We start from the raw sequence: 22,868 nt of genomic DNA on the forward strand, positions 1-22,868 counted from the left end.
CTGAGTCATTTGCCTTTCCATATAAGCTTTACAGTCAGTTTGTTGATATCCACAAAATAACTTGCTGGGGATAGGCTTGCCTTTTAAACTAAAAATTTTGCATTTGCTTTTTAAAGTCAATGATATTTTTGACTTTTGTTCTTGTTTCAAAGCTATTTACCTTATACCTTTTCTTTCATAGGTGGTCATCAAAATTTTTATTGTTAGTCAATACAGTGTATAAGTAATTATTATAATTAATAAGCAATTCTATAGTATGTACCAATTTATGTGTCATATATATAAATCTGTACACAAATATATACATGATATGCATGTAGATGTATAAAATTGTGACTATAAAGTAGCAATTTTTATCCTTAAAGACCTCTTTTTAGAGGTGAGTGAGCTAGAGTCAGCTTTCACAGACTTCATCAAGGTCATTTTATGTTTTAATTTTAATTTGTATTTATTTTATTTTTTTGAGACAGAGTCTCGCTCTGTTGCCCGGGCTAGAGTGAGTGCCGTGGCGTCAGCCTAGCTCACAGCAACCTCAAACTCCTGGGCTCAAGAGATCCTCCTGCCTCAGCCTCCTAAGTAGCTGGGACTACAGGCATGCGCCACCATGCCCGGCTAATTTTTTCTATATATTTTTAGTTGGCCAGATAATTTCTTTCTATTTTTAGTAGAGACGGGGTCTCACTCTTGCTCAGGCTGGTCTCGAACTCCTGACCTCAAGAAATCGACCCGCCTCGGCCTCCCAGAGTGTTAGGATTACAGGCATGAGCCACCGTGCCTGGCCAATTTTTATTTTTAATTTAATTTAATTTTTAGAGACAGAGTCTTACTCTGTTGCGCAGGCTGGAGTGCAGTGGAGTGATCACAGCTCACCACAACCTTCAACTCCTGAGTTCTAGCAATTCTCCCACCTCAGCCTCCCAAGTAGCTGGGACTACAGGTGCCACCATGCCCAACTAATTTTTTTTTAAGAGATGGGGTCTTGCTATATTGCCCAGGATGGTCTGAAACTCTCGGTCTCCCACCTCGTCCTCCTAAAGTACTGGAATTGTAGGCGTGAGCCACCATACCCAGCCTCAGGGTCATTTTAGACTACATATATCTACCTGTAGGGATTCCAAAATACCTCAACTGTTGAGAACCACTGTTATTTTGAGGGATGGTACTATTTGGAATGTTGTGCATAGGAGCATAGTGGAGGCAGAAAAAACTGACAACTACTGCTATAAAGTAATGAACCCAAACACATATCACTTTAAGGGTTATACGGTATGTCTCTTCCCACTTGTCTCTTCTTTTTGACTGAATTTAAATTTATTTTATAAGAATATAGGAGTCTTATTAGCATGAAGAAAATGATAATTGTTTTATTAAATATACTAAGTACAGTGCTATAGAGAGAATAAGCCATCTGAAAGTACTGATATTTATTTTTTATTTGCACTTTAAGAGAAGGAATAGGCATGCCAGCTTTTAGATTCCCAAATTTTAATTATTTAGGTTTGGCTTTATTCTTCTCACTATCTTAGAGTTTAGTAGATTTATATTCCATGAATGTTTAATATCACATTGGATTTTTCCCATTTCTAATTCAAGCCTGAATTGTGTTCTTAGGAATTACACTCTAACAGTATGTGTTTATTCTCTCATAAGCTTATGTAAATTTTTCAAAATTTTGTAATAGCATATAGAGAAATATTACTACTTGGCAATATAAAATATTTAATTCTAGTAACATGAAGTGAATCTAGTAATGTGGAAACTAGCCTTCTTTTTCCCCTACTTGGAGTGATCATCCTTGTCTCTCTCCTATTAGCAGAAATGAGAAAAATTCATACATCTTTTACCCAGGCTAAACATTGTGATGAAATACAGAGTTGGCGGGAACAACTTTGATAAATGAAAAATGTTATCTAATTTTTGTTTTTGGAATATTATTGAGGTTAAATATTATTTTCATGTTTATTGGCCTCTTCTATTTTATCTTTTGTAATTTGTTCATGTCCTTTGTCCTGTTTTCAATTTGAGATCATGGGTCTTTATCTAATCAATTTCATTAGAGCTTTGTGCATGGAAATAACAGTGATTAACTCTGTATTTATTATACACCATACATAATTTTTCCTGCCTTCTATTTCAGTTATATGTGTGTATATATATATATATATAATCTTATGATTCTTCTTGCATTTAACACTATATTTTGAACATTTTCCCTTGCCATTTGGTATTTCTTGATAATGTCATTTCAAATGTCTGTGTAGCATTCTGCTTATTAGATTATAAAAATAATTTACTTTGCTAATCCCATATTATGGAGATGAGGTTTCAGTTTTCAAACTTAAAATGTTACTACCTTGGATGATAACTTGAAGGCTTTCCTAAAAATTTGGCTTTATTGGCAAATTTTTAAACATACGTAATTATGATACCTTAGAATATTTGATTATGCTTAATTTTTAAGGGAGTAGAAGACTTAAAAGTAAAGGCAAGTTATTTGAGAGGTCATTTTAACTAAAATTTTTTCTTTTTAAAAAGAATGTTTAAAGGTTAAGATATCATTTAAGAAGTTTTTACCTCATCAAAATTTAGAATTTAAGTACCTAGGTCTGTTTTAAGGGTTCTTGTTTAGTGACATGTAGTGTGAAGTTAAAGCCAGGGGAACTTTCTGTTATAATCTTGCGAATTTAAATCAAAGGAAAAGATATAGTTTGTATCCACTACCTTAAGGTAAATTTTAGTCCTTAATGATCCAAAATAATTTTTAAGAAAAATTTTAGATCTCCTCCTTTTTCCACAGTGACATTTGTTGGCAGATTTCCTCCTTTAATAACACACAATGTTGGGTCAGGAAACAGTAAACAAACAGGTCATTGTGTAAGATAATGTGCCCTGTGTCCAAAGGACTGTGAATTTTTGTTTTGAATTGTTTTTAGTATACAATTTTAGTCCTAGAATAGAATACATAATGTATTTTAACTTGGTATGACACAAAGATATTTTAGATATAATATTACCAGTTTGTAGTATTCTTTAGCTTATCTTTCAAATTTATGTGTCTTGACCTACTGTTTGGTAGGGTAGTTTTTTTGTTTTTTTTTTTAATTTGACAGAACAAGTCCTTAAAATAAGTTTTGAATTTATATATTTAGAACAAACTTATTGTCCTGTAATTATGGACACAGAAATTTAGTGTTTGAATACTTGGGTTCTGCTTCCTCTTTCAAGGAAGGGGTTACGTACAGGGCAGCAGGTGGAAGGGGTGATGTCTGGAGATCAGTCAGGGTGAGGTGCAAACTGCAGAGTCTCCGTGGATATTCTGGGCCACAGGCGGTGACATAAGCTGAGGTCCTAAAAGGTCTTCTGCGATTTGCTCCTTGACTAATGACCCTGACCTCATCTCACGTGGCCCTTCACCCCTGCTTCCTCCCTTGAGCTCCAGCCACACTGGGCTTTTTGTTTCTCAAACATGCACGTTCAGTCTTGTGCTTTCTGTTCCTGGTGCTTTGCCTTGCTGCCCCTTTTCCATCATTTAGGCCCAAGTTCAAGTGCAGTTTCTTCCAGCGAGGCCATTCCCCGAGCATGTTTTCCAAAGTGGTATTGCCTTTCAGTCCTCTAATCCCATTCCTGTTTCCTTTATTCACATCTGTCTTATTTCTTTCATTGCATTTGACTGTCTGATTAAGGTCTGTTCATTCAATAAATATTTATTGTGCACCTAGTACATGCAAAGAAGACAAAAGAGAGTCCCAGTTCTTATGGAATTCGCATTAGTAGGATGGAGAGAGAAACAGGACATAATAACCATAATGTATAACTGAATTGTAGATGTGTTAGGCAGTGTGTTAGGAGGTGGCGAGTGAAATAGGCAGAAATGGAGATTGGGAGGTCTGGATGGGGTTAGGGACAGACAGGATGCATGCCAGTGAAGGTGGTTTTGGGAGGCCTCTTTGAGTTGATTGCTAAAGTAGGGTTCTTTTGTTTCTTTTAGCTTCAGCACCAGTCAGCAAAGTGAATAAGTATTGTGCTTCTTCCAACTTTCATTCCACTTGGGGAAAGAAGAATACCATCATGTCCAACATTACGATTGACCCAGATGTCAAGCCTGGTGAATATGTCATCAAGAGCCTCTTTGCAGAATTTGCTATTCAAGCTGAAAAGAAAATTGAAGTTGTAATGGCTGAACCCTTGGTGAGTAGAGCTGACTTATAAATCTGAAATGTTTCCTTGACTTGTGTATATTAATCGTTACAGTACAGATTTTCCAAAGGAAATACTACACTTGGAAAAAAAATATTAAGGGAGAGTGGTGATGTAGAAAGCTGCAGTGACTTTAGAATCCACTTTGATAAGTTACTGCAGGCACAAATGAACAAAAATGGGTTTCACCAGTGGCATTTGTGGAGACAGATAAAACATAACGGAAAATAAAGGAAATTTTAGAAGATACCATGAGTTAACGCTAAGGCCATAACCATACTTACAATAAACAAGTGAACGTATTTTCACACTTGGGTTTCGTGAGGCACACTTGCAGAATGTGCGGAGCTCTATGCGAGTAGAGCCGATGGCAGGGAGGAGGAAGGAGAGAAACCGAAAACAAATGTTTTTGGCTCAGTTTCTGAAGAGCTGTAAATGCTGTTAAGGTAGATAATACAGTGGTTGAACAATAAGAGGGAGAAGAGATTGAAGATAGACTTTTTAGCTATTGTATGTAGTTGGAAAACCTTTCCTTCATCCAAAACACAAATATTATCACCTTTCTGCTTTAAAAAATCTTGCTTGCTTTTCATTGCTATGGAATAAATCCAAGCTGTTGACAGTTCATTCCAGGCTCCTCATTGCCTTGTTAGTTTGTATAGTATCTTCTTATTCTCCTATCTTGACGTATGTTATGATGCTTGACATATCCTCTATATGTTTTTCTGACCTGCTGTGGGTGATCTTATTTTTCTCTCAATCTAAAATGCTTTTAACTCCTGTTTTTTAAAACTCTACTGATCCTTCCAGACTTCCCATATGTTCCCTCTAACATAGCGATCCTCCCCCAAGCTCGGTGACTCTTTGTTCTACCATAAAAATAGGTATATACTCTAAGATTATGATTATGTCGTATTATAGTTAATGGCTTACATGTTTATCTCCTCTGATGTGAGTTACTGGATAGCAGAAACCAGGTTTCTCTCATCTCTGTGTCTGTGGTGGTGGTGTGTACTCAGTAGAGAAGGTGCTTGGTAAAGGTTTGTGTTGTACATTGAATTTAGCCTTAAGAAACATAGTTGTGTCGTGTGTCTTTTGTTCTTCTAATAAAACATGATGTCATTACTGTAGCCAGAGCTTCTAATAGTTCTTTTAAAATAGTCTGATGCTGACTGTATTTTATTCATTCATTCAACAGATAATTTCAGAGGCATCTGCAATGTAATCTAAAATAAGGTTATAAAAATACTGTTAATAGTGGTGAGGATTCCATCAGAACATAGATGTTGCCACTCCGTCATCACAAATAAGAGAAGTCATCCCTGCTTACTCCTCCTGATACATCGGGAAAACCCCCCAATCCCCATCGCATTTTACCGATTTTACCCCTTACACTTCTATATATAACAACGTAATTTCTTCTTATCTAGGTCACAGCTCTGCCTGCTTTGTTTTCATTTATGTCCAGGTCTGGGTAGATCGGAAATCCATAGCCTCAAGATTAGGTGATGAAAACGCATTTAACCTAATATTGTCACAATGTTTACATTATAGCTTCAAATGCTTTTATTGTGATTTAATTTATTTGGAAATATATTCTGTACCCTTTTAGGTAAATAACAACCATCCAAGATGACCGAGTTCTGTAAGGAAAGTCTTACAGAGTTACTTAGATGCAGGGCTTGTCAGATACAAGGGGGCCGGCGCATGGCTCATGGTCAGTCGGGACAGGAGGTTACAAAAAACCTTAGAAGCACAAATGCGAATGGCTTTTGCTGGAAGAGTGTCTGGTTCTTATAAATCTGGGGATGAAATATAAATATCACACACACTAAAAGTGGAGCAAGAAAAAAATGGAAAAGAAAATCACATTTTTTGTGTGCGTTGAAGCACACAATCTATAATACAGTATAACTATCTTAGGCTTTATCTCACGATAATATTTTATTATATGCTAAGCAGTTATCCTTTTCCCCTTACATTTTAGGTTGTGAACTTTTAAAAAAAAATTTGAACTAACATGGAGTTAAAAGCTTTTTGTTGTTGTGTAATATTATGAGATTGTTGTACATACCAGTGATATAATTCTAAACATATAAGATGAATATTATTGGAAATGAACATACATTAACAAAAATAGTAATAGGCAACTTAACAAGTTTCATTTAGTCTTTGGCAGATCAATTAGAAAATCACCAAATTAGAAAACAATCATCCACTGAATTTATTAATAAGAAAGCTAAAGTTAGAATCAATAAAAATAAAAGCATCATTTTTATGACATCAAAAATAATATTGGCAAATACATTGAAGATAAGCTCTTTGTAAAATCAAAATGACAGTTAAATCACATACATATTATCAAATTAGGAATGATAAAGAATTCAGAAAGGTGTGCAATGAAACTTTGTATGAGAGACTGCATTGTACAAATGAACTCATGGACTGTGCCGGCATAGCTTCCATATTCTGAGTGTCACTTTCTAGCCATATGACTACTGACAAGTATCTTTGTGTCTCAGGTTTCTCAGTTTCTAAATTAAGTACAATAGTACCTATTTCGTAAGATTGTTATAAGGATTAAATACTGTCTGTAACATGCTTAGTATAGGACATGGGCACATAGTTCAGTCAGTTGTGCTATGATGTCACATTTGTGCTCCTAAAAAGTCACTATGCAATGCAAAACACCACAATAAAAATCACAGGGCTCAGTCACACGCAAAAAAGATAGGAACCTCACAAAAATGGTCGTACGGTTTTGTGTATGTGAAATGTTTAAGAACTACATAAATGCTGAGATAAGTATGAAACTTCACCTTGAAAAAGACCTGAGATCTTCTTGTGAAAGTGGCCTTCTGAAGGGTTTCAGCTTGTGAAGTTACCGTCAAGGGGTGGGAAGAGGCTTATCTGAAATCTGGTGGGCAGCTGTGGCACCAGGCACGGGTGGGCGTAACTCGCAAGACATGTGTTAAACCGAAGCTCCCGGTGGGCACTCAAGGGTGTGTGTGTGTGCATTCCATGTGTTCCCGCAGAGCTCAGCTGAGCTGGGTGCAGCTTTCTACGTTCACCCTAATATTTTCTCATGGGTGAATTTGTGCATACGTCCACATGGACGTCATGAAATTTGTGTTATCCTCGAATTGTTCTCTAATGTCGAAATAAATTCCCATTTTCATAGTGGGCACAAAACTGACTATAAAAAGCATGTATAGGGCATAGAGTAGGTACTTGGTATGTGGTGTGCTGAATAGTTGGTTTACTTTCAGACTTAAAAAAAAGTGTAAGGAGACAAGAGTTAATGTATAAAATGCTGAGATGGTGCCCTGCCCGTAGCACTATCAATCGTCATTCAACTCTAGGAAATTATCAAATTATTAATAGAAGAATTGACTTGGCGATGGGTATACTTCTAAATAATAAGGGGAAATTTGGGGGAAACTGCTTTTCCTAAGCAATGGTTCCAGGCAGTATACACCAGCTTGTTTTTAATAGTTTCTAGGACGAGAAAATTCCGTACTTCTTTGAACTATCATAGTGTACAGAGAAAAATGGAAAGCTTCTCGTGTTTCCTTAAACTAGCGTATTACTGATACCAGTATTTGACAGTTCACCCTGTTTTTTCAGATGAGAAACCTGAAGCACAGAGAGGGTAAGTCACCAGCCTAAGGTCATTCACCTACAGTGTCAGGCCAGCTGTGAGACCAAGGCCATCTGGCCACATGGGACATGCTCGCCATCACTGCACCACTGGGCTGCTTTTCAGTAAACGCTTGAGGGAATTAGTGAGCGAATGAAGCAGTCGATCAACAAAACAAATAACGAATGAATACCACACGCTGTTGACTGTTGAACTTGAATCTAAATAAGTCCCGTGTTGAGTTTTAAGCTTGTAATCTAAGAACTGTTGAACCGAATTTGTCACAGACGGAGACCACATGACACCACCACTCTCTTTGGTGTGGAGAGGATCTGGCTGAGAGCTCGGACTCTAGAGCCACTCTTGGGGATGAGGACATCGAATCCTAGTTGTGTGACCTGGGGCCAAGGAGAGGTTCTCCTTTCTTCCAAACAACCTAATTACAAATGAAAAAAAAAAAAAAAAGCAAAACTGACTCACAATTTTAACCTGTTTATCATATAGGAGATTTCTAATAGTTTGTATTTATACTTTATTTTTGATATTTTTATTGTAGGAGAAGCTATTGTCCAGATCTCTTCAGAGGGGTGAAGATCTTCAGTTTGACCAGGTATGTCGATTTTGGGGGAGTGTTTTTTCCTGGAAAGAAAATGTTCTTCATAATAGTTGGTCCAAATATATCCAGTCTGAAGAAATTCCCCTATTTTTTTCGTGATCCTCTGTATCCTCATATACTAAATTCATTCTGGAATTGGCAGGTTTTTTGTTTGTTTGTTTGTTTGTTTTTTTAACAAGTAATAGAAGGAGCTGTGAACTTCACTGATTTCAGTTCATTTAGCATTTGAAAACTTTTTACGTTTCTTTGTTTTTCTTTAATGTGCACCCTTTTAAAATTTTTCTTAGAAAGTTTTCAGTTACATTCTTTTGTGTGCCAACTGCTACAATTTTTATGTAATAATATTTTACCTTTTAATATTTTTTTTCTGTTGGGGCTCTCAGAGCCTGTATGTATTCAAATAGAATACCTACATCTAAAACCTTGTGGGATATTTTTCTAACGGTAAATCTTCCTCTTGCTGAGATTAAATGAGAAAAAGTGTTATTGTATCATAATTATTTTATTATTATTTGTTGATTATTTGAAAAAAGCAATGACTCTTATTAGCTTTTTGTTGCCATCTAGTAGTATTCCTGCCCCACTTTACTCAAAATTATGTATCTAAGAAATAGAAGTTAATGTTCATATTAGGCTGATTGATTTCATAAAGAAGACTGGTTAAAATTACCTGGTAGAGACTTCCCAAAATACTGTGTTCCTGGATCCCACTCCAGTTCTGCTGAATCAGAATCACCAAGGGCAGTGTTCCGGCACCTGTGTTTACAACATGGGTCAGTAAATAGCCACTGATCTAAAAAGAAGCCATAAATAGGAAGGTACGTCCTCTGTTACAATGGTACTGTGATAAGATCGCCTTATACAATACTTTCCAAATCCTGTGCCATTACAAAAGTTATTTAGATTATTCACATCATGAATCTGCTTTACTAATCAATGTCTAATCAGGATTGAAACGTGATTAAACATTGTAAGGAAAATTTCCATTTGTGAAGTAACAAATGGAAATCTTAAGTAAATGATTAATAAAAATTATAAATGATTGTGCCTCATAGCTGCTGCTCCCCCCCCCCCCCCCCCCCGCATATTATAAAGCTACGTGTGGTGTAAACTGTTTTGGTATTAAATTGACAGTAGCAGATGGTGTTTTATTTTTCCTTCTTTAGGTATTAAAAAGGGATTTCCTTTGAGTGATACTGTACATTGTAATATGAATTTTTAAAAAATGGTTAAATAAAATCAGAATATCATTTTTACTTAATTTTCCATATTAGAGACTATTTACCTGTCAAATTATGGCACTTTACAATAAAAGGATGATTAAAGAAGTCTCTAGAAGTACTGAAAAAGAGAACAGCCTACAGAGTCAATAAACTGTCTCATTCTTTTCTATTAACAATTTCCTGAATGAAGTACATTTTGAAGTTGCTTGCAGAAAAGGAAATAAGAGGAAAATTAAATGCTTGATTTCCAGAGATACCAGCTTATCTTCATTAACTGACTCTTCCTGTAGTCATGGAACTGAAAGAGACCTTGAATATTCCTGTAACCCGTAGTTCTTCAAATAAGTCAACAGAGTGAAGCATGTTTGATTACATGCTGACGTTGAAATATTACTTTTATGACCAATGGGTCAAATCAGATACAGAAATTCTTGTGAAGAGAGAAAGTTTTTCTTGGGATCCTCAAGATGTTAAGAGTAACCGTAGGGACTGCTGATTGAAATTGGGTTCATTCACAAAATGAATCCGTGCTGTTCTCCTAGAATTCAGGTAGTTTCAAAATTTAGTAACAGTCGTTCATCGCACTACGTGTATCTTTATGTTGCCCGTTTATATACTCTCAGCCTTAAGTGTTGAGTAATTGTAACTCTCCCTTAGCTGCCATAGCTTAGTGAATTGGAGCTTTCCCCACAGTTCTCACTTAATGTAGCCGCCATTGTTTCTACATCTCTTCATCTATATGTAGTGGTGACGATTGAGAATCGTTGGTTCCCATAAGCCCACAGGAGTTGCCGGGGCGGGGAGTCAGTATGGTTTTCTGATGTTATTGGTAGCGGCGCTCCCAGAGGTGTCCATGTATGTCATCACGGGTGATACTGACGGGCATGTTTTTACACACGTGCGTGGCACACGGAGGCAGGAGGAAGACTGAAAGCCACTGAGTCTAGACATAAAGGTCAACAGTGGGTGAAACTTAGCCAACCTGACTTTATTACTTGGCCAAACTCCTGACCCTTATTTTAATTTTAAAACATATTTGTTGTGAAAAGCCCTAGGGGGTTTTGGTCTAGGTTTGGTTGCTCGTTGCACATAGATCCAGTGATTGAGACAACAGGATTGTCTCATTGTTGAAAGCCTCCTTTCAGGGAAGAAAGGAATCTTTAACACTGTAGATGTCTTACCTTGTCAGGAGAAGCTGCCTCAAGTCCGGCTGCACTAAGGGAGATCGTGGGCTTTTAAAGGAGAGGTTGGTGCCTTGGAGCAGGTCACGGTGTGACTAACTAGGGCAGCTCGTGGGGGATGGTGAGTCTGGTGTCAGAAGTCAGCCCAGGGTCTTTCAGAACCTCAGCTCCTCTGTCTTGCGGAGAATCCACCATTTCTGTGAAATGACTCGAAGGGTCTAGTAGTTAGTTAAGGGAGAGGATTACACAGGGGTCATTAAAATGTGTTCAAAGGGGGGCCTGTTTCCCATTTATTGCATCTGCGTCACTGTGTCTGTTCATTTCTGAATGATTGCTAACAGAGTTTGGAGTATGGCTCTTTGGATCTGATACTTTACCTTCTGGCGGTCTCTTGCATTGCAGTTGATAAGCTCTATGAGCTCGGTAGCAGAGCACTGTCTCCCTTCCTTGCTTCGCACGCTGTTTGACTGGTACCGGCGCCAGAACGGAGCTGAGGATGAGTCTTACGAGTACAGGCCTCGATCCAGCACAAAGTCTAAGGGGTGAGTGGTTTGTGTTCCATTGTTTTTCCTGGAATTGAAAGGCTTCCGGTGAGGTGGTGATAATGTTATCCACTGAAGATTGTTATTGTTGGGTCCCGAAGCAGTAACCATTGGTTGTTTTTGTTGTGAGGTGATAGTAAGGGGGCCAGCGTCGATCGTACTCAAACTGCAAAACAAGAAAGTACCAGTTAGAACCAAGGTGCAGCCCTGCAGTACCTGTCACTGGGTAGTGTACAAAAGTGAGTTGCAGGAGTGTCATTTCAGCAGTTCAGTGGGGACCTTTAGTAGTCACAGAAGAAGTTAAGACAATATTCAAAGAAGGTTCTATTTATATGGTTTATTAAGGGAAGCGATTGTTGTGATACAGGAAGATTGCCAAAACCCCCTATTATTATTTTTTTTGATTCATAAAAATTTTATATTTCTTACTGATACATAATAAATGTACATCGTTTCAGGGAAATCCCTGTATCATCCTAGTACGGTGATGCTCTATTTGCTGCTCAAATCCTAGAATTTGTCTTCTCCTCCTCCAAATTTCCCAGAGACATCCTGGCATGACATATAACATCTACTTGTGGTCAGGTGATTGCCCGTGGCTTAATATTGGACTTTAGTAAGTGCCACTTGTGATTTTTCAGTGTAGATTTGTGAAAAAGTTAACCTTGTACTATATTTTCATCTATAAAATTTATTACTTTTGTTTCAGTTCTTAAATTACTGATTATAAAAATTAGTAATCAAATATGGAGCAATGCTAGGTTTTCTCAATGAAACTTAAAATACTTTTCTTTCTCTCACTAATTCTTTTAGATTCAGTTTAATTGCTTACAGATATAATAGTGAAGTGTGAGTTTAAACGCCCAATGTATGAAAAGAGAAAGAACATGAGAACATGTAATATATACATTGAATTTTTTTGCTTGTTTTGTTTTTTTGAGACAGAGTCTCGCTCTGTTGCCTGGGCTAGAGTGCCGTGGCATCAGCCTAGCTCACAGCAACCTCAAACTCCTGGGCTTAAGCAATCTTTCTGCCTCAGCCTCCCGAGTAGCTGGGACTACAGGCATGCACCACCGTGCCCGGCTAATTTTTTTTTTCTATATATATTTTTAGCTGTCCAGATAATTTCTTTCTATTTTTAGTAGAGCCGGGTTGGGGGGGGGGAAATCTCACTCTTGCTCAGGCTGGTCTCGAACTCCTGACCTAGAGCGATCCTCCTTGCCTCGGCCTCCCAGAATGCTAGGATTACAGGCATGAGCCACCGCTCCCAGCCTACATTGGATTATTTAAAAACCTCATACTGACGATTGCGATAGCAATACCATATATGTAGGAATATAGTAAGCAACATGAACTACTAACCAATAGCTATTTTAAAACTTATAATGCAATGCTAATTTTGGGTTCTCATTTCAGGGATGAACAGCAACGTGAAAGAGATTACCTTCTTGAAAGGAGAGACTTAGCAGTAGATTTCATTTTTTGTTTAGTTTTAGTTGAAGTTCTAAAGCAGGTAAGCTGTTTTATTTCCGCAAAGTCTGTGTTTCTTTGCCTTACTATGCCTTCATGTTTTAGTTATTTTTTTAGGATATTAGGTCTATAATTTTGGCCCCCATGGACTGGATCCCTGTAATTTAATTATGCTTCTTTCAGTTGCCTGGGGCTTGCCTGTCCCGTGCCTGTCTGTCACTCCCTGTTCTTTTCACCTTCCTGTGCCATCCAAGAGATACGAAATCTTGTTAGCAAAATGGAGCTGAATGGAAATTGTGTTGAATATGGGCTTTTAGCTGTAAATATAGGCTGCCTGTCATTCAGCTAGCTTTAATCCCTTTTTACTTCCACTGAATTTCTCTTCCTAAAGCCTCAAGCCTGCATTCCAACATGTAATAATTGTGCAGTTATGGTTGAGGAATGGGGGTGATTTGATGAGGGTAACATTGATTGTCAAGTGCAAATGGTTTTCTGACAAGTGAGAATTCCTCAGATCATCAATTATGTACATTTATTCATTCAATGACTATTAGAATGCGTACTGTGCGCTGGCATGACTTTAGGTGCTGCACTCATGAGCTCATTGCTGAGTGGGATAAATAGCAAAGATATGGTTACATAGTATAATGTCAGGTATTGCCTTGTGTGTTTACTACTCACAGTCAGTACAAGAATACATACAAAACCTGTACTGATTTTGAAAGTTTGTTGTTTTAAAGTTCATAGTCTTTAAGATATCTTTCAAGGATGAGCATATATTTCCAGCCATGAACATTACATCATTTTGAAAAAGCTAGATAACCTAAAAAGAAAAAAAAAAAAAATCATATTTTGCATATGACATGCTCAGACAGGAAGTTTTGTTTTTGTTATAGAAAGTGGAATAAATATGATAATACACAGCAAATATAAGATATAAAAGTTAATTGATAGTCTATTTTTCCCCATGGTCAATATAAAGATCGAATTAATGTAATCATTTATATTTTGCTTTTGTTTTGACGATGAACATGAAAAGGCAGTTATTTGATACTCTGAAATCTGCAAATAAAAATTTTAAATATGTAAAATAGATGAGTTAATCAAAGGTAACTTCACTTTGATTTATACCTTGCATAAAGACTTTTTTTTAGTAGATGTAGGAAAGAAATCTCCTCCGGGAGTCGTACTAGCAAGCCATATTTGATTTCTGTGATCTCTCAGTTTAGCTGGGATGCTGAGACCTCATGGTTAGGGCAGGAGGAGCTGAGGACCAGAAATGGCCATAGGTCCACTGTGGGGGCACTTACAGTCTTGGGAGGTAGAGGCAGCATGATCACTTGAGCCCAGGACTTTGATGCTAGCCTGGGCAACATAGTGAGACCCCTTCTTTTAAAAAAAAATTAAATAAATGAATAAAAAGAAATGGCCATAAACTATCACTGGACTTTGACTTATTGCTCATTGTAGTTGATCCCTGGCATCTACCGTTCACTAAATGTAGGTTATTTGAGTGGATTGGTAACCAGCATTTGCACCTCTTTGCTTAGTTAAATAGGGCACCTTTGCTGCTTCTGGCTGGAGAAATTGCAAACTCCCTACACTGACAGTCAGGGCCCTCTGTTATCCGCCTGCATTGTTGCCTTTTCTGCTTTGTGTCCCATGACGTCCTTCTCCAGTCACACGTGTCTCTTCTTATCTGAAAGGTGCCCCGAATAGCACTGGCTTCAGAGCTTCAACTCACAGACAACCCTGTGGGTTTTCTTCCTTCTCTTCTCTCTTATCCTTGCTGTCTCCTCCCCCTTCCCCACAATCTTCATAGTCCCATTCTCCCTCCTCTTCTTCGTTTGAAAAAAATCTGGATAGGTTTTCTGGTAGGAAAAAAACCGTCAGGCTGTATAAACTTAAAAGCATGTTTTGCAGCGGGCTCATTTTTCCTTTTCTTTTGTTTTTAGCATGAAACAAGGTTTATTGAGGAAAGATAGGATTACAGAGCAAGAGCGAGATACATTCGCCAGGGAACGGCGAATGGGCTTCTTGTAACAAAAATGGCAGGGCTCGTTTTCCAAGTTCTCTGCACAAAACCATTTCTGACCACGGCTCACATGGGCTTAAAGTGCGAGAAAGAGAAATACAGTGGCTCTGAGAGCTAGTCTTTGTCTCTGGTTCTGTCACCGTATCATACCTACGGTGCCCTTTCCACTTGCCCTTCCTCCTCTTTTATTATTGTCCTCATGCCGTGATTCACGTGTACCCATCAAAGAAAAAACACATCACCAAGAACATAGATATACTTTATTTACCTAAAATCCTATATAGGGATTTTTTTCCCCCCAGTAAAAGGCAAGTCTTTTTAGCTTCTCTAAAACTAATAAAACTACTGAAAATGAAATAAAAATCAATAGAGCTTTCTGAAATATCATGACAAACCAACCCAGTTTTCTTCTGTCAGAATGGCATGGGGTTTAATAGCTCCAGAAGTAATCAATGTAATATATCTTGAATTTAATAGGACTTTTACTTTTGCTCCACATAAACTACCTATATTAAAATGTGATTCTGTTTTATCTTGATGAGATGGACAGTCCCAGAGTATTGAAGTATTGATACATGATTGTTTCAGTCTTGAGGAGGAGTAAATATCCCTTGTAGGTTAGTCCTTGACTTCATATATTATAAATTATCTGTTCCTTGAATAATTCGTTATATCTTTAATAATAATCACACATGTTTAGAACTCTTCACAGTGTATGATGGACTCTATGTCTTTTCTGCTGACTGATCATTGTAATAAACCCTGGGAGACAGTCATGGCGAGTGTCATTAATATCCCAGCCGTCTTGCTTGCTGTGTAACTTTGGGCAAGTTATTACTAACTCTTCCTCTGTAAAAAAGGATGATAATAGTGTCATTTTTGTAGAATCATGAGAATTAGATAAAATAGTGCCTGGTGCATGGAAAAGTCCCCAATAAGTATTATCTGTTATTTCCATTTTACAGATGAAGAAATGTTCTTAGTTGTAGTGACTTGCTGAAGATTATAAAGCTAGTTCATTTTTTTTTACGCCAGGTTTTCTCCCTTTCATGATGAAAATAAATTCTCACTGGCAAAATCAGCGATAAGAAATCAGGTGAAATGGCCTTATAAAATGGAATGAAAGTTTTTTATCATAACGAGTTAGAGAATTTAGTTAATATAAATACAACGAAATTAAATAGTGTGATTCTTCATGGGAAGAAAATTAATTCACTATGATAGAGGACTAGTTTTATTTTGTCCAAGAAAGTGAGATGAATAATTTTGGGATAGTGGCTGACTAAAAATTTTAGTGTATTAGAACCAAAGGCTTTAGATCTGTGCTAAAAGTGTGTTTAAAAAGCAATATAGTATTCAGAAAGTTTGAAGCAATAGTCTCTTTATATTGAGTTTTAGTCATATATTTATTCTTAGAAACAAACAAGAAGGTTGAGAAACCTACTTTGTAAACCATTTCAAACTCTTGGTTCGGTTTCTCAGTGCCATCATGAAGTATGTCTGTGGGGTGGATCCTTAGCATCTTCAGATTTAACGTTAGCGTTTTAGATGGCGATGAGCAGCCCGGAAGGTCCGTGACACGGGGTGATTTGTCATTCTGCCGTGGCATGAATTTATTTACTCTCCTTTGTGTTGAGAGTTAGTCATTCAGCTAATCAAGGAGCCACTCTTACTTCCCAGTTTCCCTGTCTTAAGCTGGTTTTGTTGTTCTTTATTTTTATAATGTGATAAAAATGAAAGTGTTGAATTTGGGGTCTTGGTTTTGGGAATTGCCTTGGAGTATACCTTGGGTATTCTTTTCTTCTTCTTCTTCTTCTTCTTCTTTTTTTTTTTTTAGACAGAGTCTTGCTCTGTTGCCCAGGTTAGAAGAGTGCCGTGGCATCAACCTAGCTCACAGCAACTTCAAACTCCTGGGCTCAAGCAATCCTACTGCCTCAGCCTCCCGTGTAGCTGGGACTACAGGCGTGTGCCACCATACCCAGCTAATTTTTTCTATATATTTTTAGTTGTCCAGCTAATTTCTATTTTTATTAGAGACAGGGTCTCACTCTTGCTCAGGCTGGTCTCTCAAACTCCTGACTTCAAGCAATCTTCCTGCCTTGGCCTCCCAGAGTGCTAGGATTACAGGTGTGAGCCACCACGCCTGGCTTCTTCTTTTTTTTTTTTTTTTTTTAAGTGACAGAGTCTCACACTGTTGCCCATGCTGGAACTCCTGGGCTCAGGTGATCCTCCTGCCTCAGGCTCCCAAATAGCTAGGACTACAGGTGCACAGCCAACCAATTTTTAAAATTTTTTTCTAGAGACAAAGTCTTGCTGTGTTGCCCAGGCTGGTCTCAAACTCCTGGCCTCAAGCAATCCTCCCACCTCGATCTCCCAGAGTGCTAGGATTACAGGCATGAGCTACCACGCTCAGCCAATGACTCTAAACTAAATAATGGAAGAATGATGGGCCAAGAAGAGCCAAGCCAGGTGATTTCTCCTTCACTATTCTCCAAGAATAGCCAAGCTATCTCTGAGGAAGAGTAAAGAGAGGACTTGCAGCTACCAGATATCTGAACTTATTATTAAGCTCTGAAAATTAAGATGGCATACATAGTTTTGGTATAGACATATTCAAATTGATTGATAAAATAAAGTAGCTCAAAAATCGACTCTCACATATATAGTTATGCCTCTGTATCTATGGGTTCTATATCCACAGATACAAGTGACCTTGGATTGAAAATATCAAAATAAAAAATAACAATACAACAATGAAAACAAATCAATAAAAAATACAGTAGAACAACTATTTACATTGTATAGGTACTATAAGTAATCTAGAGATGATTTAAAGTATACAGGAAGATGTGTGTAGATTATATGCAAATATTGTACCATTTTATATGCGGGACTTGGGCATCTGCAGATTTGGGTATTCACGGTGGGTCTTGGAACCAGTCCCCCACATATACCAAGGGACGACTGTGTGGAACTAGAACATACATCAGCAGTGACTTTTGCATACTCTTTGGCCCAGCAGTTCCTCCTGTTGGACTCTTTCCCATGGAACTAACTATTGACGTATATATAACGTTAAAGGTACAAGGTGTTTATTGTAGTACCTATTTGAATATTGAAAATCTGGAATGAAATGTTCACTGATAAGGGGCTCATTAAATAAATTGGGATAAATATTAATACATACTGAGTATTATGTGTCTGCTAAAAAGTATAAGGAGGAGCTCTAAAAAAGCTGACACAGGAAGCTACGTCATTCTGTTAAGTAAAATAAGGCGTGGATACGTGCGCGTGTGTGGGCTTGCGTAGGGAAAAGTCTGGCTGTACACGAAGCTGTTAATAGTGATTGTGTGTGGTAGAGCAGCGGGGATTTTATTTACTGGTTTAAATATTTTGGTTTCTTTTATGTAATAGGAACTAGCATGCACTTTTAAAAAGAATTAAAGATGGGGATATTTAAATGACAGATTTCCAATAAATCTGTAAGTAGTTTAAAGTTGTTGGAAAAGATTGCATCCCTTCTGGCCACTGTTCCTGGTAGAAAATCAGACTTTGTGGAATGTGGGGCTGGCTCGTTACAAAGGTGACTTTTCTCTAGCTGTTGCACAGACGTAGATATCAGCGTCTTTTCAGCTTTGTGACAGTAACAATTACACTAACAACAGCAGGAACAGCTATTGCTTTTTCACCTACATAGTCCGTAGTTTAGTGACTTGTGATTATGAAGCTAATATTCTTAAATTTAGAATATGAAATCTGATGAGTAACCAAATTCTTAAAGAAAATGAGATTCTCAGACAAAAGGAAGATCAACAGATTAGTAATAGATTACACCATGAAAATTAAAATTGGTTATTTAATTAGTTGAAATGATGAGGCTACTCATAAAAAACTAATAACTTATTTACCTCTTACTTGATAATTCTTTTTGATTCTAGATTCCTGTTCATCCTGTACCCGATCCCTTAGTTCATGAAGTTCTAAACTTAGCTTTTAAGCACTTTAAACATAAGGAAGGGTAAGTAAAAATACTAATTGGGGATTGTTAATGTTTTCTACAATCCAGGTTTAGACCATTTAAATATAATTTGAATCCTTATTGATCATTTGTTTTTAGAGTTGAAAGCAATTCTCTTCCCGTTTCTTTTGAATCCATGCAAAAGGCTTAGGGGAAAGATTTTGTAAAAATAATTCTTAACACCATAGATTGGATTTATCGGAACCAGGAGGTTAAGCTTTATGGTAAATTAAAATCTAGAGGTGGAATGAAATTCATGTGGTTATGCAGTACTCTGATAAGAAATTTTCAAATTTATTAAGACAGAGTTTGTAGAAAAATTAAATGAAAATTTATGTTAATCCTTTGTTTTATTTTTTTTAGTTATTCAGGAACCAACACTGGGAATGTGCATATTATCGCAGATTTGTATGCAGAGGTCATAGGGGTTCTTGCCCAATCAAAGTAAGTTTTATAAAACATTTATTTTGATTTGTGTTTTAGAATGCTTCCTTACTGATTAATATAATAGACATGGATAGTTTTAGAGCCACCATTTTTGTCACAGAGTTATCATTAAGTCTCCTGCACCTTGTATTACTTACTGCTCAGTTCCTTAGAGTCTCTTTAAGTAACGCTCAGACCTCAATTTCAGAACTTCTTTTAATTTACTTGGGGTTTCCCATAAATGTCTGAATCAAGCAAGTCAGAAATTGTGCAGCATAGTCAGGACATTAACTTAGTCCCTAGTTTTAACAATTCTGTGGGAAGTGTTTTTTAACATCTCTCTGAGAACTCTTTACAGAGCTAATAATTACTTTTATTGCTTTCCAGATGAGTACTTTCATTTCTGAGATAGCAAAGCAGTATCTTCTAATCATCTTATTTATTTTAATACTAAGCAGAATTTTGAATAGGTAGAAGAGATACCAAAAAGGAAAGATAAAAGGTACTAGGTTAGTTCATTAAAAGTGTTATTCATTAGGAGTCACTCGTTGAGTTGTATAGGCGTCTTTTTAGCTTTCTGACAGTAACAATTACACTAACAACAATAGGAACAAAACTACTGCTTTTTCCTCCACATAGTCCATGGTTTAGTGACTTGTGATTATGACCCATCATTCTAGTAAATGGTAAAATTTATTTGTCTTTAGCTTCTTGTGGTTGCTGTAAAAACTATGGAAGAGTAAGGAAAAAAGTATCAAGTCATATTTTCTTGGTTGCTTTTTAAAGAATTTTTGGCCCTGAAATCATCACTTAACAACCTTTCTAAGTTCTAAAAAGGCAAGCACAATTGTTAATGTTTAGGAGTTAGCATTTTAATATTCAGTAATATATTTTATTTAGTGTAGTTTTTATCCTTTGCAGTACACTAGGGACCCTTGTAATAACTAATGCTATAGAACTTAAGACATAGTTTGAGTATTATATTCTTTTTTATTTTTTGAGACAGGGTCTTGTTTTGTTGCCCAGACTAGAGTACAGTGGTGTCATCATAGCTCACTGCAACCTCAAACTCCTGGGCTCGAGCAATCCTCCTGCCTCAGCCTCCTTAGTAGCTGGGACTACAGGCATGTGCCAACACGCCCAGCTAATTTTTCTGGTTTTTGTAGAGATGAAGTCTCACTGTCTTACTCAGGCTGGTCTTGAACTCCTGGCCTCAAGTGATGATCCTCCCACCTCGGCCTCCCAGTGTGCTAGGATTACAGGCATGAGCTACTGTGCCCGGCCAGTTTGAATATTTTAAATGATTTAGACATAGACAATAATATCTTAATATCTCACTTATATTTAATCAATAATGAATCTTTAATTCAGGATATAGACACAAAAACAGATACGAGCAATGATATATTTCTCTTTATGGCATAGTAGTTCATGATATTTTTAACGTTATCAAAAATGAGTTTCTGTATCAGGAATATAGAACAGAGTTTCCAAATACGGCAGCAAGTGGCATCCAGGAGAACACTACCTCGTGGCTAAGTTAACTCTAGAGTGGTAAGGGTAATAAGTCCAAATGGCCAGTAGAGCTATGAAATGCTGCTCAGCTCACTAGTTTGGTTGTAAAAGAAATGCCACTGTTGAGCCATTTTGAGGGGTGATCCCCTCGTGCATGTGATGAGCACAGGGGACAGTGTGGACAGGTCCAGTGTGGGTTGGGCCTACAGCCCCCAAGGAGGCAAGCGGTGGGGGGAGGGGAATGGCAGTGGGAGAGGGACAGATGGAGGAAGGCTGGAGTGTATTTCAGTCTTGTCTGTGTGTTTTCTTGGATTGTAGTGACTAGTTTTTGTGAGAAATTTAATTAAAAACCCTTCGATTCTAATTTTCAGTGGAAAGATTTTTATCTACTTTATAAAAATTTTCTTATTGACATGCTAAGGAATACTTTCATGCAAAATGGCATCATATTCTCTGAAGTTCAAATGGAAATGGATGTTACACTTCCTATCATGTATCCGTATTTTGTTAATATTTACTTTCTTTTTTTCCCCTCACTGTAGCCAGTGACCCTTGGAAAGCACGCTCCATTTGAGGTTATTTTAACTTTCAGGAACTGTTTCCCCAAGTAACATGAACAGTAAAATCTTTAGTTATTTGATAATACATAATTAAAATTAGTTTATTGTTAATAAACTATTAACTGTCTTTTTCAAATGTAAGCAATGAAAAACTTACTAGCCTTAACAATTGTGGTTGAATATTTCCCATATTATTTCATATCATTGTACAAGAAATAATGTATACATTATGAGGACATACTGTATCTAACAAGATATACTGTTAGACTCTTTGATTCTGTAAAATTAAATTGTTATTAATGATAAAAAAACAAAAAAAACAAAAAAAACAAACAAAAAAAACACCTGACTGGCATTTAAAACCATGTCTTCTAAGCATGATTTTTTACCTCATAAAAACTCCAGTTTGTGGCAAAAAAAAAAAATTGTGGTGATTGGAATCCAGGATAGTGCTCAGATCTCAAAAGTCTTTTGATTCTGTGGCTTATTCACATTGGGAAACCAGTTCCTGCCTCTCTCTTCTTCCGCTTTTCTACAGTATAATGAGATACTGATTTTAAGTGATAATTAGTACTCTACAATAGGTTGGTTTATCTCTTTGAACACATTTGTATTCTCCAATCTTCTGTCCATGTGACACTAATCACAGACTTTATTAAAAAGAGCCTTGAAAGTCGGAGATACTCTGAGTTATATGGAGGTGTTTTATGGGTAGGTTATATGATATTTTACCGTGATTATTAACTACACGGTAATGGTGCTATATTGATGATGATATATGAATAAAGAAATCCTATTATTTCTCCTTCAGGAACTCCTAATTTTAGAATAAATGAACAGCCCATTTAGAATAACAATTTTATTTTCCTCTGTGCTTTCTGGTAATTTTGATGAGGGTGGAGAACGATGAGATTTAGGGAACACGTTTTTTGATTTCACCCTTAATGTCATGTGGGAAATTAGTGTTTTTAATTCCAATCAAATTATGTCTCCATGTATGTTAAAGGTTTCAGGCTGTAAGGAAGAAGTTTGTGACAGAATTAAAAGAACTGCGACAAAAGGAACAAAGCCCACATGTGGTACAGAGCGTCATCAGCTTAATAATGGGAATGAAATTTTTTCGAGTAAAAATGTATCCTGTAGAAGATTTTGAAGCATCATTCCAGTTTATGCAGGTGCTATAACTTCTCAATGACAGTAAATAGAATTAGCCTGTCAGTTCTTGCCCTTTATGACTTTTTAAAAGAAACAAAATACACATAAATCAATGGCATCATCATTAATTTCTTATTCCAAATGTTAAATTGTCGCAAGTGTGGATTAATTTTAACTTTTTTTTTTTTAATTTGAAGATGCGTTGACCTTAGTTTTTTGATAAAAGGGCAGAGTGTTCACAAAATTATTGTGATATTACAAATTCTTTAACCTTTCCTTTTTTGCTAACC

At 36.8% G+C, this 22,868-nt stretch overlaps 1 protein-coding gene across 1 annotated transcript in view; it reads left to right on the forward strand.

The window, feature by feature from the left end:
* The window catches only part of FRYL (FRY like transcription coactivator), a 211,089-nt gene that overhangs the window by 88,649 nt on the left and 99,572 nt on the right, over positions 1 to 22,868 (forward strand). The window contains exons 4-10 of the mRNA XM_069458471.1: positions 3,989 to 4,188; positions 8,394 to 8,447; positions 11,260 to 11,399; positions 12,816 to 12,912; positions 18,843 to 18,922; positions 19,286 to 19,366; positions 22,430 to 22,598. Coding sequence (XP_069314572.1) covers positions 4,069 to 4,188; positions 8,394 to 8,447; positions 11,260 to 11,399; positions 12,816 to 12,912; positions 18,843 to 18,922; positions 19,286 to 19,366; positions 22,430 to 22,598 — 741 coding nt within the window. The 5' untranslated portion in view covers positions 3,989 to 4,068. The remainder of the gene's footprint in view (positions 1 to 3,988; positions 4,189 to 8,393; positions 8,448 to 11,259; positions 11,400 to 12,815; positions 12,913 to 18,842; positions 18,923 to 19,285; positions 19,367 to 22,429; positions 22,599 to 22,868) is intronic.

Source organism: Eulemur rufifrons, chromosome 24, assembly GCF_041146395.1.
Source record: "Eulemur rufifrons isolate Redbay chromosome 24, OSU_ERuf_1, whole genome shotgun sequence".
NCBI classification, from domain to species: Eukaryota; Metazoa; Chordata; class Mammalia; order Primates; family Lemuridae; genus Eulemur; species Eulemur rufifrons.